General features: G+C 44.8%; 1 protein-coding gene across 2 annotated transcripts in view; it reads left to right on the forward strand.

Moving 5' to 3' along the window:
• Positions 1-27,097, forward strand: part of FGD3 (FYVE, RhoGEF and PH domain containing 3) — a 103,538-nt gene that overhangs the window by 2,111 nt on the left and 74,330 nt on the right. Inside the window, exon 1 of one of the 2 annotated variants that reach the window (XM_042880315.1) lies at positions 19,802-19,844. The exons of the other annotated variant lie outside the window; for it this stretch is intronic. Within the exon in view, the coding sequence (XP_042736249.1) occupies positions 19,817-19,844 (28 nt within the window). The 5' untranslated portion in view covers positions 19,802-19,816. Of the gene's footprint in view, positions 1-19,801; positions 19,845-27,097 lie in introns of those variants that run through there. 2 annotated transcript variants of the gene reach the window in all.

Genomic DNA, 27,097 nt, shown 5'->3' on the forward strand with positions numbered 1-27,097 from the left:
TGCAGCTGCAGTGGGAGGGAGAGGAAACCCACCCCCCTCGCCCGGCGGCCGCCTTTGTAACCGCTCAGCCCGGCGCGCCGCCCGGCCCGACTCGCCGCGGCTCGGGGAGCGCCGGAGCGCGGCGGCGGGAGCAGATGGAGCCGGAGGGTAAGGACGCGGGCAGGGACAGGGGCGGGTAAGGAGCGCCGCCGGACCCCGCGTCCCCGGGGAGAAGTTTCCCGCCGCCTTCTCCTCGGCGGAGGCCGGGGGCGGTCGGGGGCCGCGAGGAGCGCCCGGGTGCGGGCGGCGGGGGCTCGGCGGACGGAGGCCGGCCCCCGGGCGGCCCCGCTCCAGGTGTGCGCGGCCGGAGGGCAGCGCGTCCCGCCCTCCCCCTTCCCCCGGCGGCTCCGGGCCCTCTGTCGGCCCGGGGGGGGTGAGGGGGGGCGCGGGGCCGAGCGGGGCGGCCGGCGCGGCGTGGGAGCGGTGCGCTCCGCTCCGCTCTTCCTCCCGCCGTGGCGCAGCGCTCGGCTGCAGGCCGGGCCGCCCCGCTCGCTCCCGCACCTTTGTTGGGCTCGTCCCGCGCTGTCCGGCGGCCGCCGAGCTGCGGCCGGGTATTTTTAGTTCTCCGAAAACCACATAAAACCGGTTCTGTGAAACTCTTCTTCGGGTAGGGCTATTATTAACCGAGGAGATCAAATTTATTTCCTGCCGATCCATATTTAGGCGTCGCGAAATGCCAAGTTTTTGCTCCGCTCTCTCCTTTTTAAATACCTTTTGGAGCTGTTAGTGCTTCTAATGTAAACCATTTCTAGTTGCAAATTGGAAAGCTCTGAGCCGTAATGGGCTGTTGCGTTGAGCTGGCTGTCTCCCCTGAGCGCTACGTTCTCGTGCAAAAAGAAAAGGAAAAAAACCCTGAAAATCCTTATGAGATTCGTGTTTAGAGAATTGGCCGCATACATTGTAGCTGTTTTTTAAACCTCGGTACCTAAGTCATATTTTCCATTCCAAATATTAAGAGTGGTTAAACTATGTTAAAGGGATACGCTGTACCTTCGTTCCTGCGCAGGCTGGGGGGAACTTTAACACAAAGGAAAATGGCTCTACAGTTGGAAAGAATTGGAGGCAAACGTCTTCTTGCAGTGCCTGAAGCGCAGCAGCACCAAGGAGTGAAAGAGACCATTGGCAATTGTTAATGAGCAGAGCTGGGTTTGTTGTCCGCACAGAGAAGTGGGCACAATGCAGATGGAATATGTACTAGTCAACACACTGATAAAAGTGTTTTTTATGCTCGTTATAAGGTGCGTATTTTAGTTTCCATCCTGTTTGTGAGGATGCTGTATTTACACAGATGATACTCTAACCAGGAGAGCTGTGTTTGTAACATCATGGGCTGACATGAGCGAGCTGGTTTTGTTTGTATTTCTTTTAGCTTAATAAAACTAGAGATAAGTGATTAAAATTAAATTGAGTTCAAAGGAAATCCTTTTGAAGAAAGAATCCGAATATTTCAAAAATGGAATTTCTCCTCTGCCGTGCTTCTTGGGTGGGTAAAGGCTGGACAAACCCCAGGAAGATGATTGTGAGTTGCAGACCTGCTGATGTTCCCCCTCTGCTCTGGCTCCAGGGACACCCAGTCTGACCTATGGCATCTCCTGAGCAACTCGGTAGTGAGCTGCAGTGTGCTGGGTTTGCAGACGGGTCCTGCAGTGCAGACTGACACCTGCAGGAGGTGGTCTGGGATACCTGCGTTAGCAGCCTGTCTCCATTAGTTACAGAAGGAGCCAAAGGTCTCTAGTTAGATGTTGGTAGATAAGCGCTATAAATATCCCACCGTGTGCACGAACATGTAGTTTTGGTGACTGTGGTTGGCTTTGGTGAGTGAGTTATTTCTGTTTTCAAAGTTAGAGCGGCTGGAGTGTGGTGATTGGTGTCAGCGATGTCTGCAGATGCAGAGCTTGCTTGCTCTTGTGCGTTTGATCAGATGTGTCCTGCTTGTTGAGCCCAGGCTCAGTCCAGACTACACTTCAGGAGGAAGTTGGAATCAGAGTACCTTCTGTGTGGCACCTTGCATGTCTTGCCAGAAATGAATGCAGGACCTTGTTTTTCCAGAGGAGCTCTGCATCTTTACAGATGTGTAGATACAAGCCCGGTAGGGTATCATCCTCCACAGAGGTGGGAAGAAAGATAGGAGATGGCAGTAGGGTACCTTTTCCTTAAGGAAAATCCAGTGTGGTCTGGCAGTGCCACAGGAGAGGCTGACCTGCAGAGCTCTTGTGAGTGTCTCCTGTACCACGTCACTGAAGGTTGAGGCTTGAAAGTGTTTTTGGTCTTGAAATCTGTCACAGATGTAGGAAAGGATTTTCTGTTCCAGCCAATGGAAGTGATTAATTCAACAGAGCAGTGATGGTCCTCGTGGCTTCTCATGTGGGATGAGCTTCTGTAGCGTGATCAAAGAGGAGGAAGAGTCCTAAGGCAGTAGCAGTGGGAGCAGGTTATTGGGACCCTGGGACACCAGGAAGAAAAGCACAGGAGGTCGGAATCCAAGGTGATAACTTCTCACTTGTGCATTGTTTGCATTGCAGTATTTTCAGGATGGGCTTTGTGGCTGCTTTTTGTTTGTCTTCAGTGCAGCCCTAGGTTTTTGTACTGCAAGCTCCACGGTTAAGTTCTTAGTTGTTTGTTTTTGGGAAACCTTTGTTCTCAAGCAAGCTGTGTGGGATGGGGTGATCTGGAGATTGCAGCCTTCTGAAATCCTATCTAAAATTCATACATTTCCCTCTGGTTTTCAATGAAAACCAAACGGCGTCCTTGGGCTGTCCTTGGAAATGGTTCTGTCCTTCTGCATGAATCGGTTCGATGGGTGAACGCTCTTGTTCCTGACTGAAGCATAACTGCTGCTGCTGACCCTGCTGGATGGCAATGAGTGTATTGCCTTCAAATTGTTTGTACCTACTTGTGATGTCGGAATCTTGTGGAGACCACCAGACAGCAGGCATGCTGGTGCAGATGGTCCTCCTTTGGTTGGTGTGCCCGCATAGTCCTTATGTGAATCAAAAGGACAACGAGTGTTACTGTAGCTGTGGTGTGATTAATGCTTTGTTTCTCTCCAGCTGTAAACTTTTCAAATGCTTATGAATAAGATTCATTTGCTTCCTCAGGCTGTTCTGTAAACAATTTAAATATTTTTCTTTTACAAAATAATAAAAACTTTAAGATTGTAAGACTATTAAAGAGAGGCGGTCGATAAAAAACAAGTAATAAATGCTTCTATTTTGCATGACTGATTGCAGATATTGTACTGGGGCTCTGAGTTGTTGACTATGTGAATACTAACTTACCTGAGTGCAATAAACAGTGTTGTAGATTAAAAGTAGTAATAACTACTGTGGCATTTGCTTTTGTTGGCGTTATCAAATTTTAATGTGAAAGTGAATGCTTTGCTTCAGAGACCTTGGTTTATGATTATTGTCTCGTGACGAATGATGGTGCTATTTGCAAAATATCTCTCCTATTCCAAATTCCCTGAACTTCCCTTTAAATGAAAAATTAACATCATATATTTTTCAGACGCGGAAACAGAGAGAATTTGAGATAGCCTGAGATAGGGTGAACTGAAGTACAGGTGGGTGAGAGAGGACGGATGACGAGGGAGGTGGTGGAGCTCCTCAGCTGCTGTCCCCATGAGGTGGCCGCCATCCGTCCGTGCTGCTCTCCCAGCTCCAGCTCTCAGCACTCAGCTTCCTTGTTCCCCTCCCCAGCTCCCTGCTAGGCACTGAGCTCTGCTCAGCCAGACATGGCACCCCACACCTCCACCACCACGAAAATCTCCCATGAAATTGGGGCTAGGTGTTTGCACATCAGCATTGCATTATCTGCAGCCTAAGGTAATCGGGAGGCAGTCCTGGCAAGCACTGCCTGCTTTGGGGGTTATGAGGAGTGAAACCTGAGAAGGCCTTTGTTGGTGTAAGTATTGTGGAGGTGTGCTGGGGAGTGCTTGAGGGGAAGCGTTCTGCCCCTCCTTCCTAAAGAGAGCCTACAAACAGGAGGGGAATCAACTCTTTGAAATGGTTGATAGCTGCAGGACAAGGGGAAATGGTTTTAAGTTCAGGGAGGGGAGATTTAGGTTGGATGTCAGGGAAGTTCTTTACAGAGAGAGCAATGAGGTGCTGGAACAGCTGCCCAGAGAGGCTGTGGATGACCCGTCCTTGGCGGTGTTCAAGGCCAGACTGGATGGGGCCCTGGGCAGCCTGGTCCAGTATTAAATGTGGAGGTTGGTGGCCCTGCCTGTGGCAGGGGGATTGGAGATTCATGATCCTTGAGGTCCCTTCCAACCCTGGCCATTCTGTGATTCCTTCTACCCCCACTCCCCATCCCTCTCTTACAAGAGGTTTAGCGTAACCATGCTACCATATCTGCATTTTATTCTTTGCAGTGTCTTAAAATTTAATGGGTCTTTGAGTTTTATTCCTCAGTCAGTGGCTTTGCACGTTTGTACTCTGTGCTCAGCATCCTTAGGATACTGCATGCTGTATCTCGGTGCTGGAAGGCTGTGGCTCCACAGAGAAGAGCTCATGCAGGGAGACCTGTCCTGCAGCACTGAATGGAAGCAGGGGCTGATGCTCCCTTCCGTTCCCTCCCTGGCATGGCCATTGCTTCCTATGGGCAGTATTCGCTGTGTACTTCTGTGGGAAGCACCCAGGGTGCACTGTTGTGAACTGGCTTCCCAGTAATGACAGTATTTACAGCGCGTTGCCTCTGCGGTCCCTGACCACTACCACTCAAAATACTTCCTGCTTTTTCTTCTGGTGCACTGACTGTTGTTGCTATTTTGGTCATTGTGCAAAATGCAGCCCTGTTTCATTCATTGGTATTCGCACTTACTTGCTTCTGGGGTTGCACTGAATTATTTGGCTTCAGTCAGTGGTGCGAGGCAGCGGGCTGGTGATGGAGCAGGCTGAGCAGTGCTGGGAAGAGGAGGAGGTTTGCTCAGCATAACTTCGGTCGTTTCACATAGGATTCCCTGTACGCTCCTTGGGGTGCTCAGAGAGGTGGTTACACAAACTCATTACCTCCAGAAGCTGTGTTAACAGAGAGCTGAGCTGCCTGCCTCAGGGCCTGGAATGCTGCAACCCCCTTCAGGGTGTCTTTGCAGGAGCATCCCTGCATGATGGCAGCAGATTGCTTCTTCCATTTGTGTTACTTGGTCAGACATGCTGGCCAGTAATGTGGTCGACTGCAATATAAAACAGTTGCCCAAGTCTAACTTTCCTTTTGCATGAATGCACTTAATGCTGCCTGAGAGATGTAGTGCGCGCTGGTGGGAGGAGTAGGGAAGCCTGGGCTCAGCGTGGCCGGCACCCTGAGGAGCTTGGCAGCCTTCCTGGGCTCCTCTCTGTAGCTGTGTCGTGCAGCGATTGCCTGGAGAAGGAGTTTTTCTGTCTGGTAGGAATCTGTCAGGCACTGAGACAGCCTTTGTGACTTTCTTCAGATGCTGGTGACTTTCTGGAGCGCTCAGAGTTCTCAAAAGTGAGAATGGCCATTTCTGAGTTTTCGCATTGCGCGGGTTTGTACAGCGCACTGCAGTGTTAGAAGTATTGATTGCAGCGCTGGGGCGAGCTCTTGACGCTGAGTAAGAAGCTGTCATCAGGCAGTGAATGGAATAATGTACGATTCATGGTCTTCGAATCTGCTATTAGTAGTAGGAAAAGGCATTTCCTTGGATGACAGAATCTTGAAGGCGTTAACAGAGAGGGATGGAGCAGACCACAGGAAACGGCTGCGAGAGGCGAGCGACTGTTCAATGGTTTGGGTCCTCGTGAACTGCAGTACGGACAGAAATAGCGACGTGACTGAAATTACACATTAAAGGCTGAAGCTTCTCCTTTTGAAATGTAATTCCTGTGAAGTGCAGTCCTTCTGAAATTCTTTGCATTTCCTCAGAGTCTGATTTGACACATCTCAGAAATTCTTTGAGTTAATAAAGATAGAAGTACAGAGTGTCTTTATGCTGGACTGCTGAGTGATTTTTTTCACGGCATTTGCTGTTTTTCTTTCGACGAGCATTTTGAGTTGCTGAAGCTCACTTCAGCATACACTGTGCTATGTGTAGCTATACGTGAATCTGCTGTTATTTGTGGTGCTCATTGATCTGTTTAATTAATGTGTAAGGCTGAAACACTGAGACTTTGGACTCTGGTTCAGCATTAGCCTGTTATGGGAAACCCAACCTACATCCTTTGGACAAGCACTCAGACACAGCATGGGTGCAGCATGCCCTTCTTTGCACATCATCATGGCGAGCTGTATGGAGACTTGGTGCCTTTCTATTTCCAAAAGTCCAAAGAGCCAAGTAGTCCCAGTATCGTTTGGAAGGTAGAGAGACATGTAAATGTCAGAGGTTTCTCTGGCTTGTTTCAGGCTTCTGAAAAGCAGGCAGGTGTCTAACTGTAATGAAGGAATTTAACACTGGGCACTAGTTTTTTTAAACTCTTGGCCTCTCTTTATTCTTTCTTTTTGAGCTTGCAGGCTCTGTGCAGAAATTCTCTCTTGGTAACTTAACCCTGAGCAAATATTTACATTCATGAGATTCTTGCTACTTCAGCAATCGTTCTGGGCCTTGAGGTTGGAACGGGGTGAAAGTTACTGTACCAAACATTGGGGATGGGGAAAGAGAGAGGAAAGGAGGCCTGAAGAAGGTTCCAGATGTGGTTTTACCATGCTTGGTAAGAATCACCTGCTCAGCGTATTTTGGTTGTCGCTTCACAAACATCGCAGCATTCCACAATAATGCAGAGATACGATGTCACCTACTGCCATCCCTGCATGTATCTGAAGGTGCTTTGAGTCTGGAATTTCACCCATATCTTCAAAACAGTGAATGAAAATGTTAGTGTTAAACTGAAGTGAATGCAATAAAGGGACAGCTGAGGTGGAAAAGAAGGAAAAGGTAAGTAAAAGGTAAGTAAGGAAAGGGCAGGTGTCCCCATGGTGGCTGCCATCAATGCTCATGGTTCATGGCTCATGGTTCAGTGGGTAATATTGGTGGTAGGTGAATGGTTGGACTAGATGATCCTAGAGGTTTTTTCCAACCTTTGAAATGCAGAAACCACTCAAAAAAGGAAGAAGAGAATTTGAGGAATGTACATTTGAAATTGAACCTATGGACGCCACAGAAATGAAAGAGAGATGCTCCACTGCGCAGAAGAATAGAGAACTGAATAAACAAGGTGAAAATGGAATTATGTATTTGTGGATTTCATCCAGACCTCTGCCTCCTATTCTTTTGTCTTCTGGATGCTGCTGTAGTCCCACAGCGTGCCCAACGCTGCCTGCATCGATCTGGAAAAGAGTGAGGAAGGCAGTGAGCTCGGTTCTCTCACTTGCAGAGACAGGCAGGTTCCTCAGGGTGCTTCAGCATGGCTGGGCACCAGCATAGCTTCCTCTCTGCAGCCCGTCTCTGCTGTCCTCTACCTGGCATGAAAACACAAAGCCAGCACAAGCAGTGCATTGTGTTCCAGTAAATTTGTGACAGCAGTGGGATTGTGCCCCTGCAGTCAGATTTGTGCCGGAGCTGACGTGGTTCTGCCCAGAGCTCCTGGAGCTGTGGCAGGATCTGCAGTTACTGACACTGATTAAAGGTCTGGCCCCCGGCTATAACAGCAGATAGCTACATGTTGGAACTGTTACCCTTTGCATTGAAGTAGCGTATATGGTTTTTCTATTTAAATATTTTCCCTTTTTTTCCTGTTTGTGGAATATCTGCAAAGCCCTGGGTTGGGGGTGGATGAATTTGCCTAGAGGAAAATCTCAGCTTTCCAATTTCCTGCTGGAGCCAGGTGTGCCACCTCTGTGCATCGCTCGCGCTGGCTGCGGGAGTCGTTCTCTTGGTTGAAGTTTCCCATGGAGAAACAAACAGTGCTGCCTGCTGAGCCCTTCTGTATCTGTTTTATTAATCGCTATTGAAATTCTTACAGCCAGCTCCTGAGCTGTGAAAGTGCGGAGCCAAATACGGAAGTTGAGGGCGAACAACAGCCCCTTGCTATTATGCACTTCAGAAATTAATTTCTTAGAAGTATCTTCAACTTCAGCAAATACATGTCTAGCCATTCCTAGTTTTCTAATGCAGTGTTCACAAGCGACCAGCCAGGGGAGGGTAAATTTTCCTTAGAATGAAAAACTGGTAATAAAAGCCTGCCTCATCCCTGGAATGGCTGGAATTGGGTATTTGGTCGGAGTTAGAGCTGCTTGGTTTTGATGATTGTGCAGTCAGAGGAGTTGCTTCACATGGAATGCAGAACAGATGCTCTTCTATTCACTTGAAAGAGAAGACACTGAGACAGTTTTTTAATGTGTGTTTTCCAGACCATGGAAATCCTTAGAGTTATTTTAAAAATTGCTCATCTTCTTGTGAGGACAAAGAATCTGCACAAGTGAATTTTGAGGCTAAAGGATCTGTTCTGTTAATCTTTGTTTTTGTCCAGTGTTTGTGCTCTGCCAGTGGCCACAGCCACGGTATCCTTGGGGAGTAGGGTCCACCATTGGTGTTCACAGGATGCAGAGACATAAGAAGAGCTTGTTGCCTTCATTTCTGGGTTGGCTCTGATTTGTTAGTTTCATTGTTCTTGGCAAGCAGAAATCACCTGAGTGGTTCCACTGCTCAAACTCTTAAAACGTTGTATTTTGGCAACAAACACGAGGAGGTGGGGAATGTTCAGCCCGGCTGCTGTGTGCACCAGCAAAGTACCGCGTTTTGAATCCTAATTGACTCTCACAAGTAAGAAACCTGCAGGTAAGTCACCTTCAACTGCAGCACAGCATGTACTGTTTTGATGGCTCCTTTTTCTTCCTCTTCTCCTTGCTCAGCTGGGTTACAAAGAAAACCACTGCCAAAAATAGAGCGTGACTGTGTTAAGTAGTGAACTGTGGTAATAGGACCTCCATAAGGTAGTGTCTTGTTTTATGTTCAGTGGGGGGTTGGAGACCCAGAAGCCAAAGATGGTGTCTGTAATTCGGAAATGACGTGGTGAAATATGCTTTAAGATGATAGCACAGGCTGCTTTTAAGCATTGCTCTTTGTTTTCTGCTACATCCACTTTTGCACATACATTGCTCAGGTCTCCCAGGCCCAGGTATCAGCTGCTAAGAGCTCGCTCCAGGTTGTCCAGACACATGAGGTTGCATGCCTTCACCTCCTGATTCACTCCATAAGCTTCATTGGATGACACTCAAATCCTGTTGATTTTTCTGAGCTTTCCTGTTCACCTCGTTGTCCCGCTCCAGGCCAGCTGAGTTACCCTTGTTTGCTGCTGGAGGAGAACCATCCACCTTCCACGAGTTTTTTCCATTTCCTTCTGTTCCAGGTCTGTTACCTCTCCTCTCCCCATATGGTTCTGTAGTACTGTAGGTCTTCAGGATATTCATGCTGGAATCTTTTTCCAAGATGTGTTTTTTGTGCAGCATCTGCTTGGCTGGCGGTATGTCTTAAACATTCATAAGCTGCTGCAGTGATGGGCAAACATGATGTTGATCTGCATATCCGACCGGTGACCAGATTGCAAAAATGCACGTTGGTGCTTGCAGCCTTTTAAAACTTTAGGGATTAGATCAGAAGTTCACTGTTTAAGTGGCTCATTTGCACGCAGTGCATTAACTGCATCTTCGTGCTGCCGCTTCGCCTGGCTTCTTTTTTTCCCCAGAATTTAAGTTCCTCTATCTTGCCATGGAAAAAAAAAAAGCTTTGTTTGTAAAGTCAGACTGCTGAGCATGGAGACCGTGGGTGTAGCATGCAGGGCCCTGGGTGTGGTGATACGATAAGCAGCGAGGCCGGTCATCGCTGTCATTCCATAGAAGTGCACATCATATGTGAAATCCCTCAGGGGCTGTCGGAGGAGGCACTGGTGCTGAAAACTGATGGTGGCTTCAAGCAGTGGGGAAAAGAGATGAAGCTCCATCTAATAGGTGTTTAGTTCATTAATAGGTATTTTGTATTGATCTAACTTCTGAAGTGGATTAAGGATTTCTAAATGGCACGTGCCGTAGTTTTAAGATTGCTGTGAATGCATCATTTGTACCAAAAGCCTGAAAATACATTTCTTTGGAATATAATTTCAGTTTATTGAGTTTTTTTTTAGCATTGGTTAGGATTTGCAAAAACAGCACAAACATATAAGGGGAGCAGTTCAAATGTAACTCGATTCTGTAACTTCCATCATGGCTTTAGATTCGAAAAATCTAGTGGTGGAAAAAGTGTGCAAACATGCTCAAAATGGATGTCAGACCTTCAAATCCAAATCATTACTTTTCAGTCTGGCATAATAATGCAGAAGACTGTCACTTCACTTACAGCAAACTATGCTGAGTGCTCTGGTTTTCTTTTGGCTTTTCAGCAACTTTGGTGTTAAAAGACACGGCCTGAAGGAATATTACATATTTACCCCCGATGCTTCTGCAGCCAGATAGTGAGGGGAGGTCACACGTAAAGGGATTAATAGGGGATGGAGCAAGATAAAGCCTTGTCTGAACAGCCTGAGTAGGCAGTACTTTACATGGGGATTGATTCCTCCTGGATGTCTTTTAATGGCAGGACCAGAGCTGATCTGCCATATCGCATGCCTGTAAAGCAAAAGAATCCGTCTGACAAACACTAATGGAAAAGGGAGTCTTGGCTGGAAATAGTGGTGGGATGTTCAAGTTACTGTTAGGTTTGTGTGCAGAGTTCTGTTTTAAATGCTGCTTCTTTACGTGTTTCTGGCCGGTGCTGTGGTTGGATAATCAGTTCATGGAAATGTTTATAGTAAGTTAATGTAATTTCTGCTGCTTATTGTGTCAAGAAGAAAAGATGTAATTGATTGGATTTTCCTTCATAAAGGGTGTAGCCAACAAATTTGATTTTCGGTGTTGGAAATGTGCAGAAACTGGATGTAGATGATGTTTTCTTGGTTTGGTCCTGACTTTTTGCTTCTCAGTACTGTAGAAAGTGCTGTTGTGCCTTTAGCTGACACACTGCCTATGAATTTGTCCCCTTTCCCTGGACCCAGCTGGCCTTTTTGAATGGTATGTGATCCAGATTCTTTATTTAAACTTGCTGGTGTTGCTGATGTGATTAAACTGCAGTGTCTGAATTTTTCTCTCTTTCCATCTTGATAAACCTATTTTTAAGAACCCCATGCTGGACCTCACAATTGCAGGATTTGAGCAAGTTTGTTTAAGCAAAAAACCAACAAAAACTGGAAGTCTGTAATTTTTCTGTATTGTTATTTTTTCGTTTATTTAATGGCAGTCTTGATAAAGTCTGATTTATGGAGGGTTTGTAGCACAGACATTGCTGTGGATTTCTGCAAGCAGAATTTTTGAGGGGCTGAGGAGTGTTTGTAGCAGTTAGACAATGACAGCGTTTGGTGCTGTGCCCTGGCTGAAATGCACAGCACACGGTGTGGGGATACTGAGGTACGTGTCCTGCTTGGAGCTGGGCTCAGTGGGTCAGTGCTGCTGCTTGCTGTTCTGGTGCACCATTAAATCTGTGCTCTACGTAGCCCAAATTCAAGGGCTAAAATCATGTTCAGTGCATCTTCAAGTTTTTGTTGATATTTGAAATGAATCCCTTAGTTTTCTCTTAATTTATTTAATTGCAGCACCATCCCTTCTTGAGAGCTGTCATGATAATGACTTCCTTCCAGGCTGAGGATGTTTCTTCAGTACTGGCAGATCTGCTCTAAACATTTGGTGCAATCCAGCAGACCCGTGCTCCATCCAGCAAACCTGTTTCCGAATCCTTTCAAGGCACAGTAACTCATCCAGAACGTTAATGCAAACACCTTCACTTTCTTCCTGCCCTCATACGCTGATACACCGCTCATGTAAAAATAACTGGTTGTGTTTAAATCTGAACAGCTGCTTCCTTTTGCACGTCTCCAAGTTTAGAAGCTCTCCTAAAGCTCTCTTTTGAGAAGTGGAGATGCTTGGGGCCTGGCTGTTTGGGCCTGAATGCTCAAAGTGTGCTGAAGTGTGGCCAAAGTAGCTGAGGGTCTGCTGCATGGGAGGATGGCTACGTCTCTGTTGCCCATAGTTGTGCTGGGGGGCTGTTGCTGTGTTGGTTGGTCTGCTTGCTTTAGGGGGCCTTTGAAAATAGCATAATCTGTTGTAGCTATAATAGAGTTCATGGTGTACATGTTGCCAGAACCTTGGATGGATTTGTTATGAGAAAACAAATGTTATCCCCTGAATTCAGGTTAGCTAACCCACTATTAAGTGAGGATATATGGCATTTGTAGGCTTGGGCATGCCACAGTCACATCTCATCTGGCCAGGAGTATTCAGAATTGTGCTCTCTGCTTTCTGCACAGTCATCTTTAACTTCATGGGTTTTAGGATGGCACTTCAAAAACAAGCACAAGCCTCCTAATGTTGTTATCAGCTTAGTCAGTACTGAGCAGACCCTGTACAGCAGAGCATAAAATGCTTACCAAAGTGTTGTCAGGAAATACAGATTCTGTGAGTTCTTGGAGGTTCTGTATATTCCCTTGAAGTTACATCCAGTTTTGCAAGAATACTGTTATTTGTTTTGCTGAAGTTGGGGTCATAAGTGTGCACAGAGATCTGTAGCAGCTGCTCAAGGAACCAAGGTTAGAGATCCTGTAAGTCGTGTTGCTAGTTTTCCCTCCTTTGTGGCCAAATGTTGGGTAATCCTTAAATTATTTAAAAATTCTTTGAAGATGCAGATAGTGAGATAATATCTTGTTTAACATGCAGGGTGCTTAACAGTTAATTTTTTTTCTTCAACATGTCAATATCATTAGATAAAAGCGAGGCTATTCTAGGTTGTTATTTTACTGTCTTTTCCTCTCTCTAATTACGAGCTTGATAGAGGTTTTATCGTCTAGGTGGTATGATGGACTTCGGTCAGTAACAGCAGGAAATGAGAGGGACATGCTCTTGCTCTGTGCTACACCCCTCTGTTCCACTGGGAAAATAGATGTAGGAACAAAACAGACTGTTTCTTTTTCCTCTGTGTCGGATGGGTGAGAGTTGACTGTGATGGAAATCATAGGCTCCTCTCGTGATTCTGCTTATGAAGAGGTTGGTTTCCTCTAGAAAGACTTTGAACTTGGGAGATTTTGTTTTGTATGAAACCACGCAGAAGATGGGGGAAAGTGCAGCACTCAGAAGTATCTCATTCTTGTGAATATATCATGGCACGTGATTAGCAACTCAGGGCTTGTGTGTGTACTTATGGGGGGTGGTGGGAGAAGTAAGGTGCTGGATCCTGAAAAATAGGAAGATGTAGATTGTGTCAAAGTGAGGAGCTTTGCAATGATCTTATTTAAAGTGGGAAACGAAAGCATGGACTGCCCTGCACCACTTGTTGGCATCTTGCAGGGAGTCACTGTGGTAGCACAGTCAGCCTTGGCTTTGTGTGTCAGCAAACTGAGTCTAACAGAAGAACAGCTTTTTTAGCTGTACTGCTGCTGCTGATCACCAATGCTCTGCTGGTGTGTTGCAAGAAACTCCTAATTGCTAGTTTTGTTAGGAATGGGTTTTTTTTGGTCTTTTTTTTTTTTTTCCTTTCTTCTTATTCCCTCCCCTCCCTCTTCTCACATTGCAAGCCTGAGTTACTACCGTGCTGGCAGACAGTGTACTTGGCACTGACAATAAAGGCAGCACTAGAAAGATTTGTATTTAAGGAATCTGTAAGATGTATGTCAGAAGATTTGTCGAGCTGGAGCTGGTGCTTGGTGGAGTTCCGTCTGCTCCTGTTGAATAAACTGGCATTTAGTTGAATCCTCAGAAGACCACAGATCTCTTCTGCTGGAAAAAGTGGGTGTTGTAGGAAACTCTAGATACAGCCATGCTAATTCTCATAAATCTCTCCACTTCTTTCCATGCCCCTAAACATAGGGTTTGCAATCCTTAATGGGGTATGAAGACACCGCATTGAAGTGGCTTTACTTGGCACTAGATTAAGACATTCTGGGGCCTTGAGCTGTAACATGACTTGGTGCTGGCACAGCACTGTGTGCAGCTCGCAGCAGAGGGCTCCTCTTATCATGTGAGTAGAGCTGGGAGCTTTTTATCCTGCTAGAATAATGGCAAGGGCTTATCTTCACCTCAGAGCCAGAGTGGGACGCACATGGAGCAGTACAGTGATTAATACCTGACTTTTTGTTCTTCATCTTTTTTGGATAAGAAATACATTTTCCTTTGCAGTTGGGATGCAGGTGACTGAGGTTACTGAGAGACTCGGAGCTGCTCCTGTGATTCTTGATTTTTCTGCCATTATGTAGATTACATTTTGCATTTATCTCTTTACAGTATTTAATTTGGAGAGCCAGAAACTTGCCCTGTTTTAAGTACTGGCTTACACTGTATAATTCGAACAACGGAAGCCCTAGATGTCAGCATACAGTACTTGCACTTAATCTGGCTGTGGATCAGCTACCTTTGAATTGAGCCTTAAGGTAATGCTTTTCAGGCTTTGTCAGCTCAGTTGGACTTCTGACAGCTATTGAGAAAGTCAGAGAAGAGGATTGGCTTTGTTTCCTTTGATCTGTTGAAGCTTTTTGTCTCTGATTTACCTCAACTGGGGCAGTTGAGGACTTTATTTACAGTCTGAAGAGGAGAAGAATTGGGTAATCTGTACTGCTGGACATGGGTTTAGTTTTAAGGCTACCCAAAAATTTGGGTTGGCACCACTTGTTACTGCTAAGGCAGCTCTTTGCCTGAAGAGCAGGATTTATTATGTTCTGGATAACCCTTAAGGTTTGAAACAAGCGGTCTCCCTTGCAAGCAGGTGGGTCCACTCTCAGGTGAGTGCTGCCAACACCAGCCAACAGCTGTGCCTTGGGGTGCTGAGGGAGCAGTGACCACAAACATTCTTCCAGTGGTGGCTGCCCGTCAGGCATCTGGTGAGACGCTTGCTTCCTTCCCTTTTCACACAGAGCCTGAACTTTGCTTAACATGCAGCAGTTACTGATTTCCCTCTGCCCCAGGTTTGGGGGAAGACCGAAAGATGTTCCCCTGGGGTTGCAGAGAAGCTGCTTTTTTGTATGGATGAAGGCATAGGATAGAGAGGTGAAACTCTGGCTGTGCTTGGGGACAAATTGCAGTCCACACAATGATATGGCCAGCCAGAGGCTCTCGTGCAAGATGGGGTTTGTCAGTGCTCATCCAGCTGGCCTCTGATTTGTGTTTGAACTTATCTGAGGCTCACTTCTGCAGTGCTTGGTGAGCAAGCTCGTTTGCTCCCTGGTGAGCAGACATTGCAATGGCCCCAGTCATGCAACAGCTGCAGTGCTCTTGGCAGCCAGGGGTTCCCACAACAGGTGATGAGCTTGTTGGAAAGGCTGCCTGAAAATACACCTGATTGCTATGTATTTCATTTATACTCTTCTATTTCCTAGAAACTGTGATGTTTCCCAAAGGTGTCTGTTCCATGGTTTGCTTATCAAGCTTACCAGTCATGTAATAATGTATTTCAAAATTGATGCCTGTAAAGTAAAGCGTTCGTGTTGGGGCAGGAGAGATGAAGATGCTTGCAGAGTCGAAGCATTAACGCTGTGAGTGGAGTTACTATTTTGGCAGTGATCCTGGCAGTGGCTATTGTGTTTTGTTTGGTTTTTCCCTTTAGCTTCCTTAGCAGTTTGTTGCAGTCTCTCTACTCTTTCTTGCTCTCTTACCCAAACTTCCCTCCACCCATGAGAAAGGAGGTGTACGTTTGTTAATCCTGATGCCAAAGGTCACTGTTGGTTTAGAGAAGAGAGACTGAAATGTGCTGAAAATTCACAACAAGAGAAGGAAGTTTTGCTTTGAGAAAGTATTTGCTCTTCTCTTTAGAGCACTGCGGCACACTCATTGGCCTTGATTGAGGCATTTGTATTCTTCTTCCCCCTCCAAAGCCCCATGAGGGAAAACAGTTTTGACGTATCTGAGGGCAACTTTTCCTTTAAAGCTTCAGTTCCAGCCTCGGATAGTTACTTACAGACATCAGATTACATTTAAAAAAAGAAAAGTAATTTTAGAGTTTTTTCTCATCTTTGCAGGAGACACACAGCACCTTAGAGGTTCAGGAAAAGAACACCTTCACACTTATTTGTACATCAGATGTTTTTATTTTAAATAACGTGCGAGGTTACTTCAGCCTTATCCCCGAAAGGTGAATGCTTTTCAGTAGGTTTCTGACTAAGCTGTGGTACCTGGAGTTTCCTGAACTTCCCCTAGGTAAGGCAGTGAAGTGCCTAGGTGTGTTCTGGGAGTCTTACAGCTGTTCTCGTTGTCACCTTGCATACAGGAGAGCTTTGTACTTGTATTATTTGCATCTCTGAGGTTGTAGGTAAATAGAATCTCTTCTTTGGTTATTTTTACTTCCCTTTAAAATATACTCTGAAGAAAGTTTACTTTCAGTGCAGTTCTGTGTCAATCCACCAGATGACACTTGATGCTTGAAGATGAAAAGAAGATGAGTGGTCGTGTAGTAAGAACACTCTATTTCTTTATCAATGTGGGAAAGAATCAGAACATTTAATTTCCAGAATGTTTTTGTATGGAAGTTTTCAATGCCATGTATCAAAACTGCTTACATGCTGCAGGGAAAGAAAATTGAGAGATTTATGTGAAGGCTTTGAACAAAATTGATAAGGGCAAAAGATAACAAACCGTAATCACCTTCTGATGAACTGGTATTAAAAATGATGCTCTTGTTGAGTGTGAAGTTGATAGCGGAAGCAAGGACAGACACCGTAGGTTGTGTTCTTAGACCGCTCAGCTCATGGGAAGCGGAGTGCTTTGTGACCCTGCTCTGTGTAGGCCGTGCTGCAGTACTGACTGCAGTTACAGATGTGCAGTGTCACAGGCACGGCACTGCCAGTGCAGCGTGTCTAGAAAACATACCTGGCCATGCAAGCCGTGATGTGGGGCTGAGGACAGGTGGTTCTCAGTGCAGAGCTGAGCTCAGTATGCTGAAGTTGTGTGATAAAACTGAGGGGTAAAGTCTGGGGCTGATGCCTATCTCCTGTGTGCTTTTTTGTGCGTGTGGAAGACAGTAGACAAATGAGCAGAAAACTTTGCTGTAGAAATACAAGTCAACAAAATACTTTGGTGTAAAGGGTTCCTTGTGATGTTTTTTTAAGTGTGAGCTCGCACAGTGCGATGCTGCCCGAGGCTGTGAGGGCAGAGAACCAGGGCTGGTCCCTGCAGCACAAGGCTGTGGCAAGGAATTGCAGCTCCATGTTGTTCTGTGTTAGACTTAGCAATGCTTTTGTCCACGTGCAAACGTTTCTCACTGCTTCTCATCTTAAAAAGGAATTTGTAAGTAGAGTGAGGGGAGTAAGAGGTGGGCCTAGCCATCACATTCAAAACATGTGGTATCTAGGAGGCTTATGGGTGTGTGAAAACAGTATTTGGTTTAAAAGTAGTGGAATGCATAATTTCATATGAAGTATTTGTGCCGCCTTCTAGGTAACTTGGTTTGCTGTAGATTTTGTTCCTATCATGTGGCTTTACCATCTGGTGAGTGTGCTGCTCAGGTGTTGTGCCTAATCAATAGGATCAATCACAGCGGTTTTGGGAGTAACGTGCCTCACTGTGCTTTTAGTCAAAAATGTCAAGATTGGGATTTTGTTGATACTGTTGTTCAAACAATAAAACCTAGGCAGCTTGCAAGTGACCGGTATTTCTTCTCCAATGGAAATCATGTATCGATGGCTTTGCCTTCCCATGTGTGTTTTCTTTGTTGTTTACTAACAACCTGTTTTACATTTCTCAGCAAAATGAAGCTCTGGCTGCTCAGGATTGCTGTGTGTGACCCTGATCTGGTCTGTTGCTTCAAGGAACTTGCTCAGAGACACTTGACATTCTTGTTCCTGTTCACTTAATGCCATTCATGGAGATTGAGGGAGCCACAGTGGCTCCTTCTGTGCATGAAAGTTTCACTGGGGCATTCTCCTGTACTCTGACACACAGAGGTGTATTCTGTGTTCCTCGCAGTGTTCCAGCTTTTGGTAATTGTGCTGGATTATGTGCTTTGTTTTGCTCTTCAAAATTTACATTTTTATGAGCGGTAACGAAGTATGAAGAACAGGAATTTGTGGGGAAATTCTACAGTGTCAAATTTGGTTCCAGTTTTTTTGTTTGTTTCCTTATTTAGTTAAAGTGAATAAAAACCAAATACCTGATAAATGTTGCTTACCTTCTAAATTTTAATCTAATATAACTTATTAGTCTGTCCCCAGACAACGAGTAATGGGCAAAAAAGCTGCTGTACATGAGAAGCAAGGAGGAATGATGCTTCTTGCTGAAGATCTGGGAATCATCTGCTTAGCAGATGTTTAAAGTAAGTCTTGCATAAGTTCTGCTTATAGATTTGTGCGAGTGTGCTCATGAATTTATGTACGTTCTTGATGTAGTGACTGAGTTCCTCTGAAAAAATCCCCAATCAGGTAGTGACACTGCAGTATGTATGCTGGCAAGTCCACCTGTGCTTGAAATCTGTCCCACCATTAATCTTGGGGGAATCGATGGGTCATTTTCATTAGCAGGCTCTCGCTAAGGAATTCAGTTCAGTCTGCACAGTTGGAAAGATCGTGTTGCTTGTCTGTTCACTACTGCTAATTTGTAGGAGCTGCAGACTTTTGCTACGTGGCCCACCCTGTGGGTTTCCACTGCCTGCTTTTTTTTTTCTCTTTGTTTTTTTTCCCTTAAGCTGTAGAGAATACAGAAAAGATTAGAAAAAAAAAAAAAAATGCCCTTGAATATTAACCCAGATAGGTTTCTTCCCAAATCATGGTAGAGGAAAAAGAAAAAAAAAAAAAAAAAAAGAAAAAAGGCTAAAAATAGAAGAGTTGTAGAGTTTGTGAGCCAAGTAACGTGGCTGAACGCTTGTCCTGAAATCCTGGAATTGGGATGTGAAGCAGTGGGGCTGCACATGGGGCTGGAAGCACCTCCTGGGAGCAGAGCCCAGCAGCACAGCAGGGTGGCTGTCCTGGAGAGCTGCTTCTCAGGGCTGGAGTCAGAGCTGCTGCAGCTGAAGCCTGTAGCTGCTCCACGCTTCCTTTAGCACCAGGTTTGCAGTGTTCCACTATGGAGAAAATGACCCATATTTTATTTATAGTAGCAGGATTCGAGCTAACTTTTCCAAGGCTACAATTCTACATTTTCCAGGTAGTGTGTATTGGCTTTAGGTCAAGCAGTAGTTCATATGCTGTCTTACTCAGTCAAAGGGTCAGTCTGGGATCCATTTGGAAGTGGGGCTAAGAGTGCATAATTGGTAAAGCTCTGTGGTCTGCGTGGGGTTGGCATTGTTGGGGTGCCTCCGTTCAGATGGGAGGTTGGCAGGCCTACAGACAGCTTGGAAAGCTCTTCAGTGGCAGGATGAACGATAAGGCTTGTGTTTGGAGGGCTGGCAAAATTGAAATTAATTGTCAGCCTTTGTGATTTAAATTTCAGTCTTGCTTTGTCTTTTATCCCGAGCGCAGATTAAAAGCATGTCTGGCTTCAATTCCCCTTTCACTTTCTTCACCCCAATACCTTGTCAGTATATTAAAATGGAGAAATTCCATGTCCAATCTCAACAAAGCTAAGCTGGCATGAAATAGTTTGCAGGACATTTGCGGGGTTCCCTGCTGCCCTCCCTCTTCCCTGTCCATCTGTTATGGAAACTCTTTGTTTCTCACTTCGCTCTTTTTTATTCTCTTGCATTGCTTGTGGTCAACCTTTTGTTATTCCTTTCTTCAGCTTTGTCCCAAAACCCCATGAAACGGTTATAAAGAAAACAAAGAACCAGTTGTCAGACGCAAGCCTAACCTTTAAACATATTCAGATTAGGTTTGAAATGAGGTGATGGGAGTTCATGGATCGCCAATTAGAAGCAAAGCCAGGTGAGTGTGATGAATTTATTGTTGATAAACCTTAGCCTCAATTAAGCGTCTGTTGAATCTCAGTTTAGTAAATTACAGCAGATTATTGCTGCCTTAGCTGCAGATTCTGGGTCTTCCTGGGCTCTGGAGAAGGGCGTTGCGCCTTGTTGGTGGCAGTGGTAACAGTGGTCCTGGGCTCTGTCCTGCCCATGGCTCACTGCAAGGTTAAGAAAATTCCCTCATTCTTCTTAAAATCAAACTTGAAAAGCATCCTCAAGTATCTTTTCAAGGTGCACCACGTACACTGAGGGGGACAAGGAGTAAGGCATAAAACTTATTTTTCTTTTTGATTAAAGAGGATCTGAACTGATTCTGGTGGCAGCCAGAAGTCTGCAAAGTTCCTAAGGCAACAAATTAATTAGCTTAATACAAACTTGACCTTACTCGTGTAGAAAATCGTGTTTTACAGGTTGGAGAAGAACGTGGCAGGACAGCAGTCACACGGTGGCTCAGTGAAACTCTGAATTAAAACTGTTGCAAATAACCAGAGGGCATGGGTAATTTGTTCGACTCCATGGTGTACACATTTTCTCACTGTGGGAAACCTGGGTATTTCTTTAATATTGTGCCTTGCCTTTCATTGCTTCACTTTTGCCCAGCTCTTTTTTCTGTAGTCCAGTATGTCCAGTTTGCTTTGTGTTTTATTTTGTAACCAGTACAGTTTTCCACCTTTTCCGTATAGGGGTCCTGTCTTTCCTATCCACTTAGCAATATGGAAAGATATTTCCTCGAGAAAATAGGTTTTTCTAGCCAAGAATGCATTGCCAAATGTTTGTCTAAAGCATGTCATTAGTATGGACGAAACAAATGATAACCAGCCTAAATCCAAACCTCTTGGCAGCCAGCTGGAACAAAGGACTCTTTTGACTATCTTGTGCCAGACATTTAAACCCATGCAAGAGGCTGTGCTTAGAAGCACAACATTCAAAATAGAAGCCCTGGGTGCCATAAAATAGGCACGTTGGTGCAAGGCAAGAGGGCCTGGTAACTTTATTCCTCAAGCCAGGATGTAGTTTCATGGCTGTCTGAAAAAAATGAGAGAACAAAAGTAAATCCTGCTGCAGGAACTGAGCGTGCTTTGGGTGCAGGGCAGCTCTGGTTGGTCTGTTTGAGCAGCAGTGCTCCTACGAGCAGCAGTGGCTGCAGCAGAGCGGCAGCTGGCCAGCAGCAAGGAGCTCAGCCTATCGCTTTGGCTTTCCTTTGTCTGGTTCCTCTGAAAAAAAGCCTGCTAAATCTCAGCTGGGAGGTGATTGCAGTTTCTGTCATTGATCAGTTATTCCACGTCAACAGAAGTGTTACGTCATAAAGTGCTTTGGGGTTTGGAGGGAAAAAGTCTTTTGTGGTAATAAGATTATTATTAAGCCTGGTTAGTTTATGATCGAACACATTCCAGAATCCAGGATGAAGGCTCTAGAAACTGCAGGCTTCTCTTGATCATCATGGCACAGATCTTTGTGTGAGCACTGTTTTTTGATTGATGTAATATAAGAAATTAACAGGAATGCTCAGAATCCTTTTTCTGTGTCAGTACAGCTCTAACTTCTGCCTTGGCTTAGTAAGCCATGCTGGCTTGCCATGCCAGGCAAGTGTGCTGCTGCTTGTTCCTGGCAAGGAATCTAGGTCATTTGTACCTCTTAAGCCTGGTAGAGAAATGAGCAATTGAGTGAATTGTAGCCTTCCATTTTACATAAAGTGGAAGAAAATGTGAAAGAGGGGAAAAAGAAAAAAAAAAAAAAAGGACTTTCTTCTATGTGAAAGCGTACACATGTACAGATGTTTGCAAAAGCTGCAGAAAAAAAGCTGTGAATGCAAGAAGTTTGTCATAAATGAGGAGCTATAGCCTGTACAAAAATTGCTGATACAATGACAGTCTTTTTGTTACTATGCAACTTTCCACAGAGCCATTTGATTTATACCATTTTTACTGTCTTTGAATCCATATGAAAACAGAGTAAGTGAAGCAGGAGCCCCATGCTTCCCTTTGGGTGTTCTGCTGAGGAAAGTAGCCCTGGCAGGAGCTCTGAGAGCAGCTCAGCACCACGGCTGCTGTTCTGGAGTTCTTTTACTGTTGCTTTTGCAAAATGCACGTTACTGCACAGTGCTGCCATTGCTGAGGGTCTGCTGAACATTTCCCTTTCTTTGGCCCAGACTGTGGTTTTTTGGCCAGTGCTCCAGCATGAGAGTTGGTCTGTCTTTAGAGCATCACGTATTTACGTGTGCATTCTTACAAACATGCACTTCCGTTCCTGTGTATTATTACTTTGGTAAAAATGTATGTGTGAGCCATGATGTCTCTTCCCATGTGTCTGTGGATACATTTAGAATCAATTTTTAATAGAGTTGTAATAGTCAATCCAGCACTTCTACTTGTGCAGGACAAGGCCTTTGGATCATTAAGACTTCTAATGACAGCTGTGGGATGAGTGCTCCAGCGTAGCGTGGAGAGGAAGCGAGTGCTTTGAAAGCCTCGAAGCTTTGCTTGGAAGCACCAATTTAAGTCGTTCAAGGGAATGATTTCTTAGCAAATATACTTAGTGCTCAGTACAAATGAATCTGTATGGCAGAATACTGTGTTCTTTTTACTTCTTCTTGCATGAAATGCCTTTATGGTGCTAAGTTCTTTGCACTGGGTCTATTCTCTGTGTACTCCTTTGCGTTTTTTTCCCCTGCAGAATTACACATTCTGCTTCCATGGGAGCATGACTAATGTACGATTTGATTTCTGTAGCACTAGTGATGTTGTGCCAGTGTTTTAGCAGGGGATTCCCATCAAAATTTCCCTGCTGCCCGTGTGCCAGCGAGGAGTTGTGTGAATCCAAGATGTGCTTCACTTACATGCTTTGGGGGGAAGTCTGAGGCCCCACTTACTTTCTCACCTGATAGCTGCTGCCAGAGGGAAGCGGGTGGCTGAGCCCTGGCCAGGAGTGCCTGCTCGAGCTGCGCCTGCTGGGAAACCTTGGCAACACAGGACTTCTTTGCCTTCTTTCACTTTCAAGCATTCCCTGTTTGGATTGTGAACAAAGACTGTTTTAGTAAGTGTTTGTACAGTGCCTATCTCACTGGGCTCTGCTTTCCTTTGGGATTGTTAGGTGCTTTTGTAGTAATAATGAAGTTAAAGCTGCCCACTGGTCCAGCAGGCAGCTGTCAGAGTGCTTCACCCAGGGCAAGGGCTGGTGCTCCGCACTGCAGAGCTGTGCACGAGAAGGAAAAATGATGGAGCCTTTTTCAGCCTGTCTTCGTAACACCAGGTGAACTGCAGAGCTGCTCACCTGAGCAGTAACAGAGAGCCTCTCTCTTGCACTGTCCTCTGTAGGAGTAGTATGGGAAGGGTTTGGAAGAGATTTCTTCACTGTCATGTTGTTTGTGAATGACTGTTTATTCCTGTCGCTCTTCAACAGAGGATCTGTGAAAGTAAGTGTGAGAAATTACTGTAAGGGCAGCAAACTACCTCTTAGTAGGTTCCTAGTTATTGAAGGGAATAATTGTCAAGGTGCCTAGACAGTCGTTCCCATGTATGTGCATGTGTACTAATTAGATATCTATATTTAATTTTTATGCGTATACACGTATATATAAAATTAACAAAGACATGGCCTGGCTCCTGCTCTTGCTGAGCTGCTCAGTGTTATGCACCATTCAGAGCACACAAGTGTGTTTCCCCTTGTACAAAGACTATCTTTGTGTTTTGTGTGAAGTCACGGTCTATTTAAAACTCTGTATTTTAATAATGGGTTTCACTGGAAACTGGAGGAAATGAGTCCATGAGTTTTTGTCCTGATAAACCCGAATTGGAAATTGCAAAGTCAACTGTGAATAAATATGCATGTTGTATTTTGTTGCTTCTTCTTTCCAGTTTTCTTCCTCTTTTCTGAATGTTTTGCAAGTGGTTATAAATTTCACATCAGTGAGTGCATACAAGTTCAGGAGTTCATGGAAGAGCTACTTCTGAAGCATACACTGACCACATAAATAAAATGAGAATTGAAATAGTTTAATTGTACTTCAGTGCTTGTTGCTGAAGATGTTATCAGCCTGCCTTTAGGTACAGTTGTGTACAGTGACCTGTAAAACCTGTATCGAGTATGTGGTGTAAAATGGATGTATCAAAGATCTTTATAAAAGGACCGATGCCTCTCATTTCATTGCAGAATTATTTTTGTTTGTTATTTTTTCTTCTAGAACTTTCAGTAGCTCAATCTGTTGGGATGTTTAACCTTCTCTTGACACCAGTTAAACCCAACAAGTGATATAACTTTTTTTTTTTTTTTTCCTGCAGGATTTTAAGGGGAAGTGTCTACAATAAATTGCACGAATCCATAAGACCGGGGCAGTGCTTTAGTTTAGTTTGCTTAAGTCCAAGAAAGCAAAGGTTTATTTTGTGGAGATCATTTGGGCAGTTGAGTAACGATTAACTGGAATCATAGGGCCGTTTGAGTTGGAAGGGGCCCTTGGAGGCCATCTGGTCCAACCCACTGAGCAGGGACACCTACAGCTCCACCAGGCGCTCAGAGCATGTGCAGCCCAGGCTTGGCTGTCTGCAGGGACGGGACATCTAGCTCTCCTTGACTGTTAGCATTCAGTAGTTTAACTTCCCTCTACAAAAAGAATGTTGCAAGCATAATACGCTTGCTTTCAACCTTCAAAGTCTTGATTATCCTTCAAAAAAAAAAAAAAAAAAAAAAATCTGTGGGAGCAGCTTCTGCAATCCTATGAGGTTCAGCTGGTGCACCTGAACTTCCCAGCGGGAGAGCAGCAGGTGGGGAGGGAGCCAGCAGTGAGTCCTGCTGCTCCCAGCCTGCATCCTGCTCCATGCAGTGCCACTCAGTCACCCCCTCCAATTCAAGGATGCTCAGCTTGAAAAATGCATATCTTAGGCAGAAACAGCCTACTGGGTTCTCACAGGGATGTATTCTGGCAGCAGAGCTGACTGACAGCAGTGCTAACTCCATTTTCTCAAAATGTATTTAGTTATCAAAAATTTAGCTTGCAAATGAATACTGATGTGACCCATTGCTGCCAAAGAAACTTCAGGTTGCAAAAATCGTGCTTTAGAGTTGGAAATGCAACTCAAATAAATGCAGATTCAAGGAAAAAATGGCAGTGTTTGATGAAGATTTTTGATTAATATTTTAAAGCAGCCTTTGTTTCTAGGCAGCATCTGAAAGCCTTTTGAGCTCCTATGAGGAATTTTCTGCACAAAGGAAGTGCTAGCACTTAGCAGAGACAGGTTTTTAAATGCTGGAAACATAAACGTTTTGAAAAGCCAGCTTTGTAAAGAATGAATTAAAAAAACAATCACTATAGGCTCATTTCTAGTGACTTGGACTGGGTTAGAGTGTATGGAAAAACTGAATGGCTCGTGAAAGGTATCCTGAATTGTTTCTGCCAACACAGCCATCTTTGATCAGGAGAGGATTACAGAAATACGTGTTACAAACTGCCAGCTGTCTCTTGAATCTGCGTTTAGGAGCTGCTGTATCATTTGGCTCTCAGTTATTGTATGTGGGTGGCTGCAGTGTATTCGTAGTGTGCCTGCACAGCTCTCAGATGCGAGTGTGATTCTGTGGTGGTTATTTAAAAGCTATTAATATCTTCCAAAAAATGGTTCTTCAGCGCAGCGTTACTTTCTGGTTGGAATGAGTCACTTTGCCTTTGGGTTTTTGTGACTTTTTTTCTGCAATTGATACTATTAATTGATACAACTGATAGTGGTGCTATTAATACATAGCCAATCATAGGTCTGTATCAAATGTATGATGTTGCAATTAGGCAGGCTGACAGCTTTCCTTAGTTTCACTCGCAGGTGGATGTGGTTACTAGATTATTAAATAGGTGGTGAACAAATGTCAGGGATCTCCTTGTTCCCTCTTTTGCTGTGTACATGATATGAAGTGTTAGCTTATCCTTAACAATGGCCTCTTTTTTCTAATTATATACCTAATTTTTTCCCACCAGGAAGAGGTTATCAGCAATCTGAGGGCCGCCAGCAACCAAAAGATTAATTCTTCATTTCTTTCAGTGTGAACGATTCTCATAAAAAGCTTCAAGCAGATTACAGAGTAATAAATAGCCATTCGCTTGTCATTTTTGTTCTACTTTGTCTTTCTCAATAAAAGACTGAAGTCTGTTGGTTTTTTTTTCTTTTCTCAGCTTTGCACATCTGATATTGTGCCCTGTTACTAGGAGACGTGGCATGATGCGTGTTACTTCATCGGAGCACAGTGATACTAGCCTCTTAATCACGGGAATGCTGGCTTGTGGGGAGTCTTGCTATTTAGCTGTTACAGAGGCTGGAAGCAGTATTGCTTTGTTACTTGTCCAGGGAGTCTTTGGAGAAACGCTCTGGCTATCATTTCCAGACATACCTGTACAAATGTGATTTTTATAGACATGTATAAAGATATATTTTCTTGGACTTAGACATAGAACCATGACAACTTCTTACAATATATGCTCTTGCAGCAGTTTCTTGGCCTTCTGCTGTGCCTCAGTTGCAGCCTTTGTCTCCGTGTGCCAGCCTACCTCTTAACAAAAAGAATAATACATCTGAGCTACTCCCGGCCAAATTCCCCTGGGCTGCCTGAGCTTTCCTTGTATCAGCAGCAACTCTTTAATCTGACTTCCTGAGGAAGCAAGGGAAGCAAGGCTCTGCCGTTGTGCTGCCTGTCCCTCACTGCTCTCAGGACCGCAGGCTCATTTCAAACCAGGCAGATGGATGAAGGAGTCAAGGGCTCCAGAATATATGTGGCTTTTTGTTTATTTTCTCTTTTTTTTTTGTTTTGTTTCTTTTTTTTTTTTTACTTTCAGCTTTACAAAAACTTGGTAGCCAGATAGCCTGCTCTCCCCATGGGAAGGAGACGAATGATGAAGTCATCGGGCCATTGGATTATGTCTGCCACTGGGCAGGGGACATGGAGTGCTGCAGACTGATAGCATTTGGAGCTTGGTGGCAATAAGGGAGAGGCACAAGAGAGTTGGCATCAGTGGCAGTGCAGGATGAGGCCAGAAACATGCAGAAGCAGGCTGCGTGTGCTGAGCTGCATGCTGTTGCTCTGCGCTGTTCTGTGGGGCTACGACCCAAGAGTGGCTCTGTTGCCTCTTGGCTGCAGCAGAGCTGAGCTACGTGGGTCTCTGGCTGTGTGGAGTTAAAAACCTTTTGCTATGTTTGTGCTGGCAGATTTATTTCTGAGTTTGTTCAGAGATAAGGATTTCTG

The sequence above is a fragment of the Lagopus leucura genome, unplaced genomic scaffold (genome assembly GCF_019238085.1).
Source record: "Lagopus leucura isolate 7727_CA_CO unplaced genomic scaffold, USGS_WTPT01 Super-Scaffold_100026, whole genome shotgun sequence".
In the NCBI taxonomy this organism is placed as follows: Eukaryota; Metazoa; Chordata; class Aves; order Galliformes; family Phasianidae; genus Lagopus; species Lagopus leucura.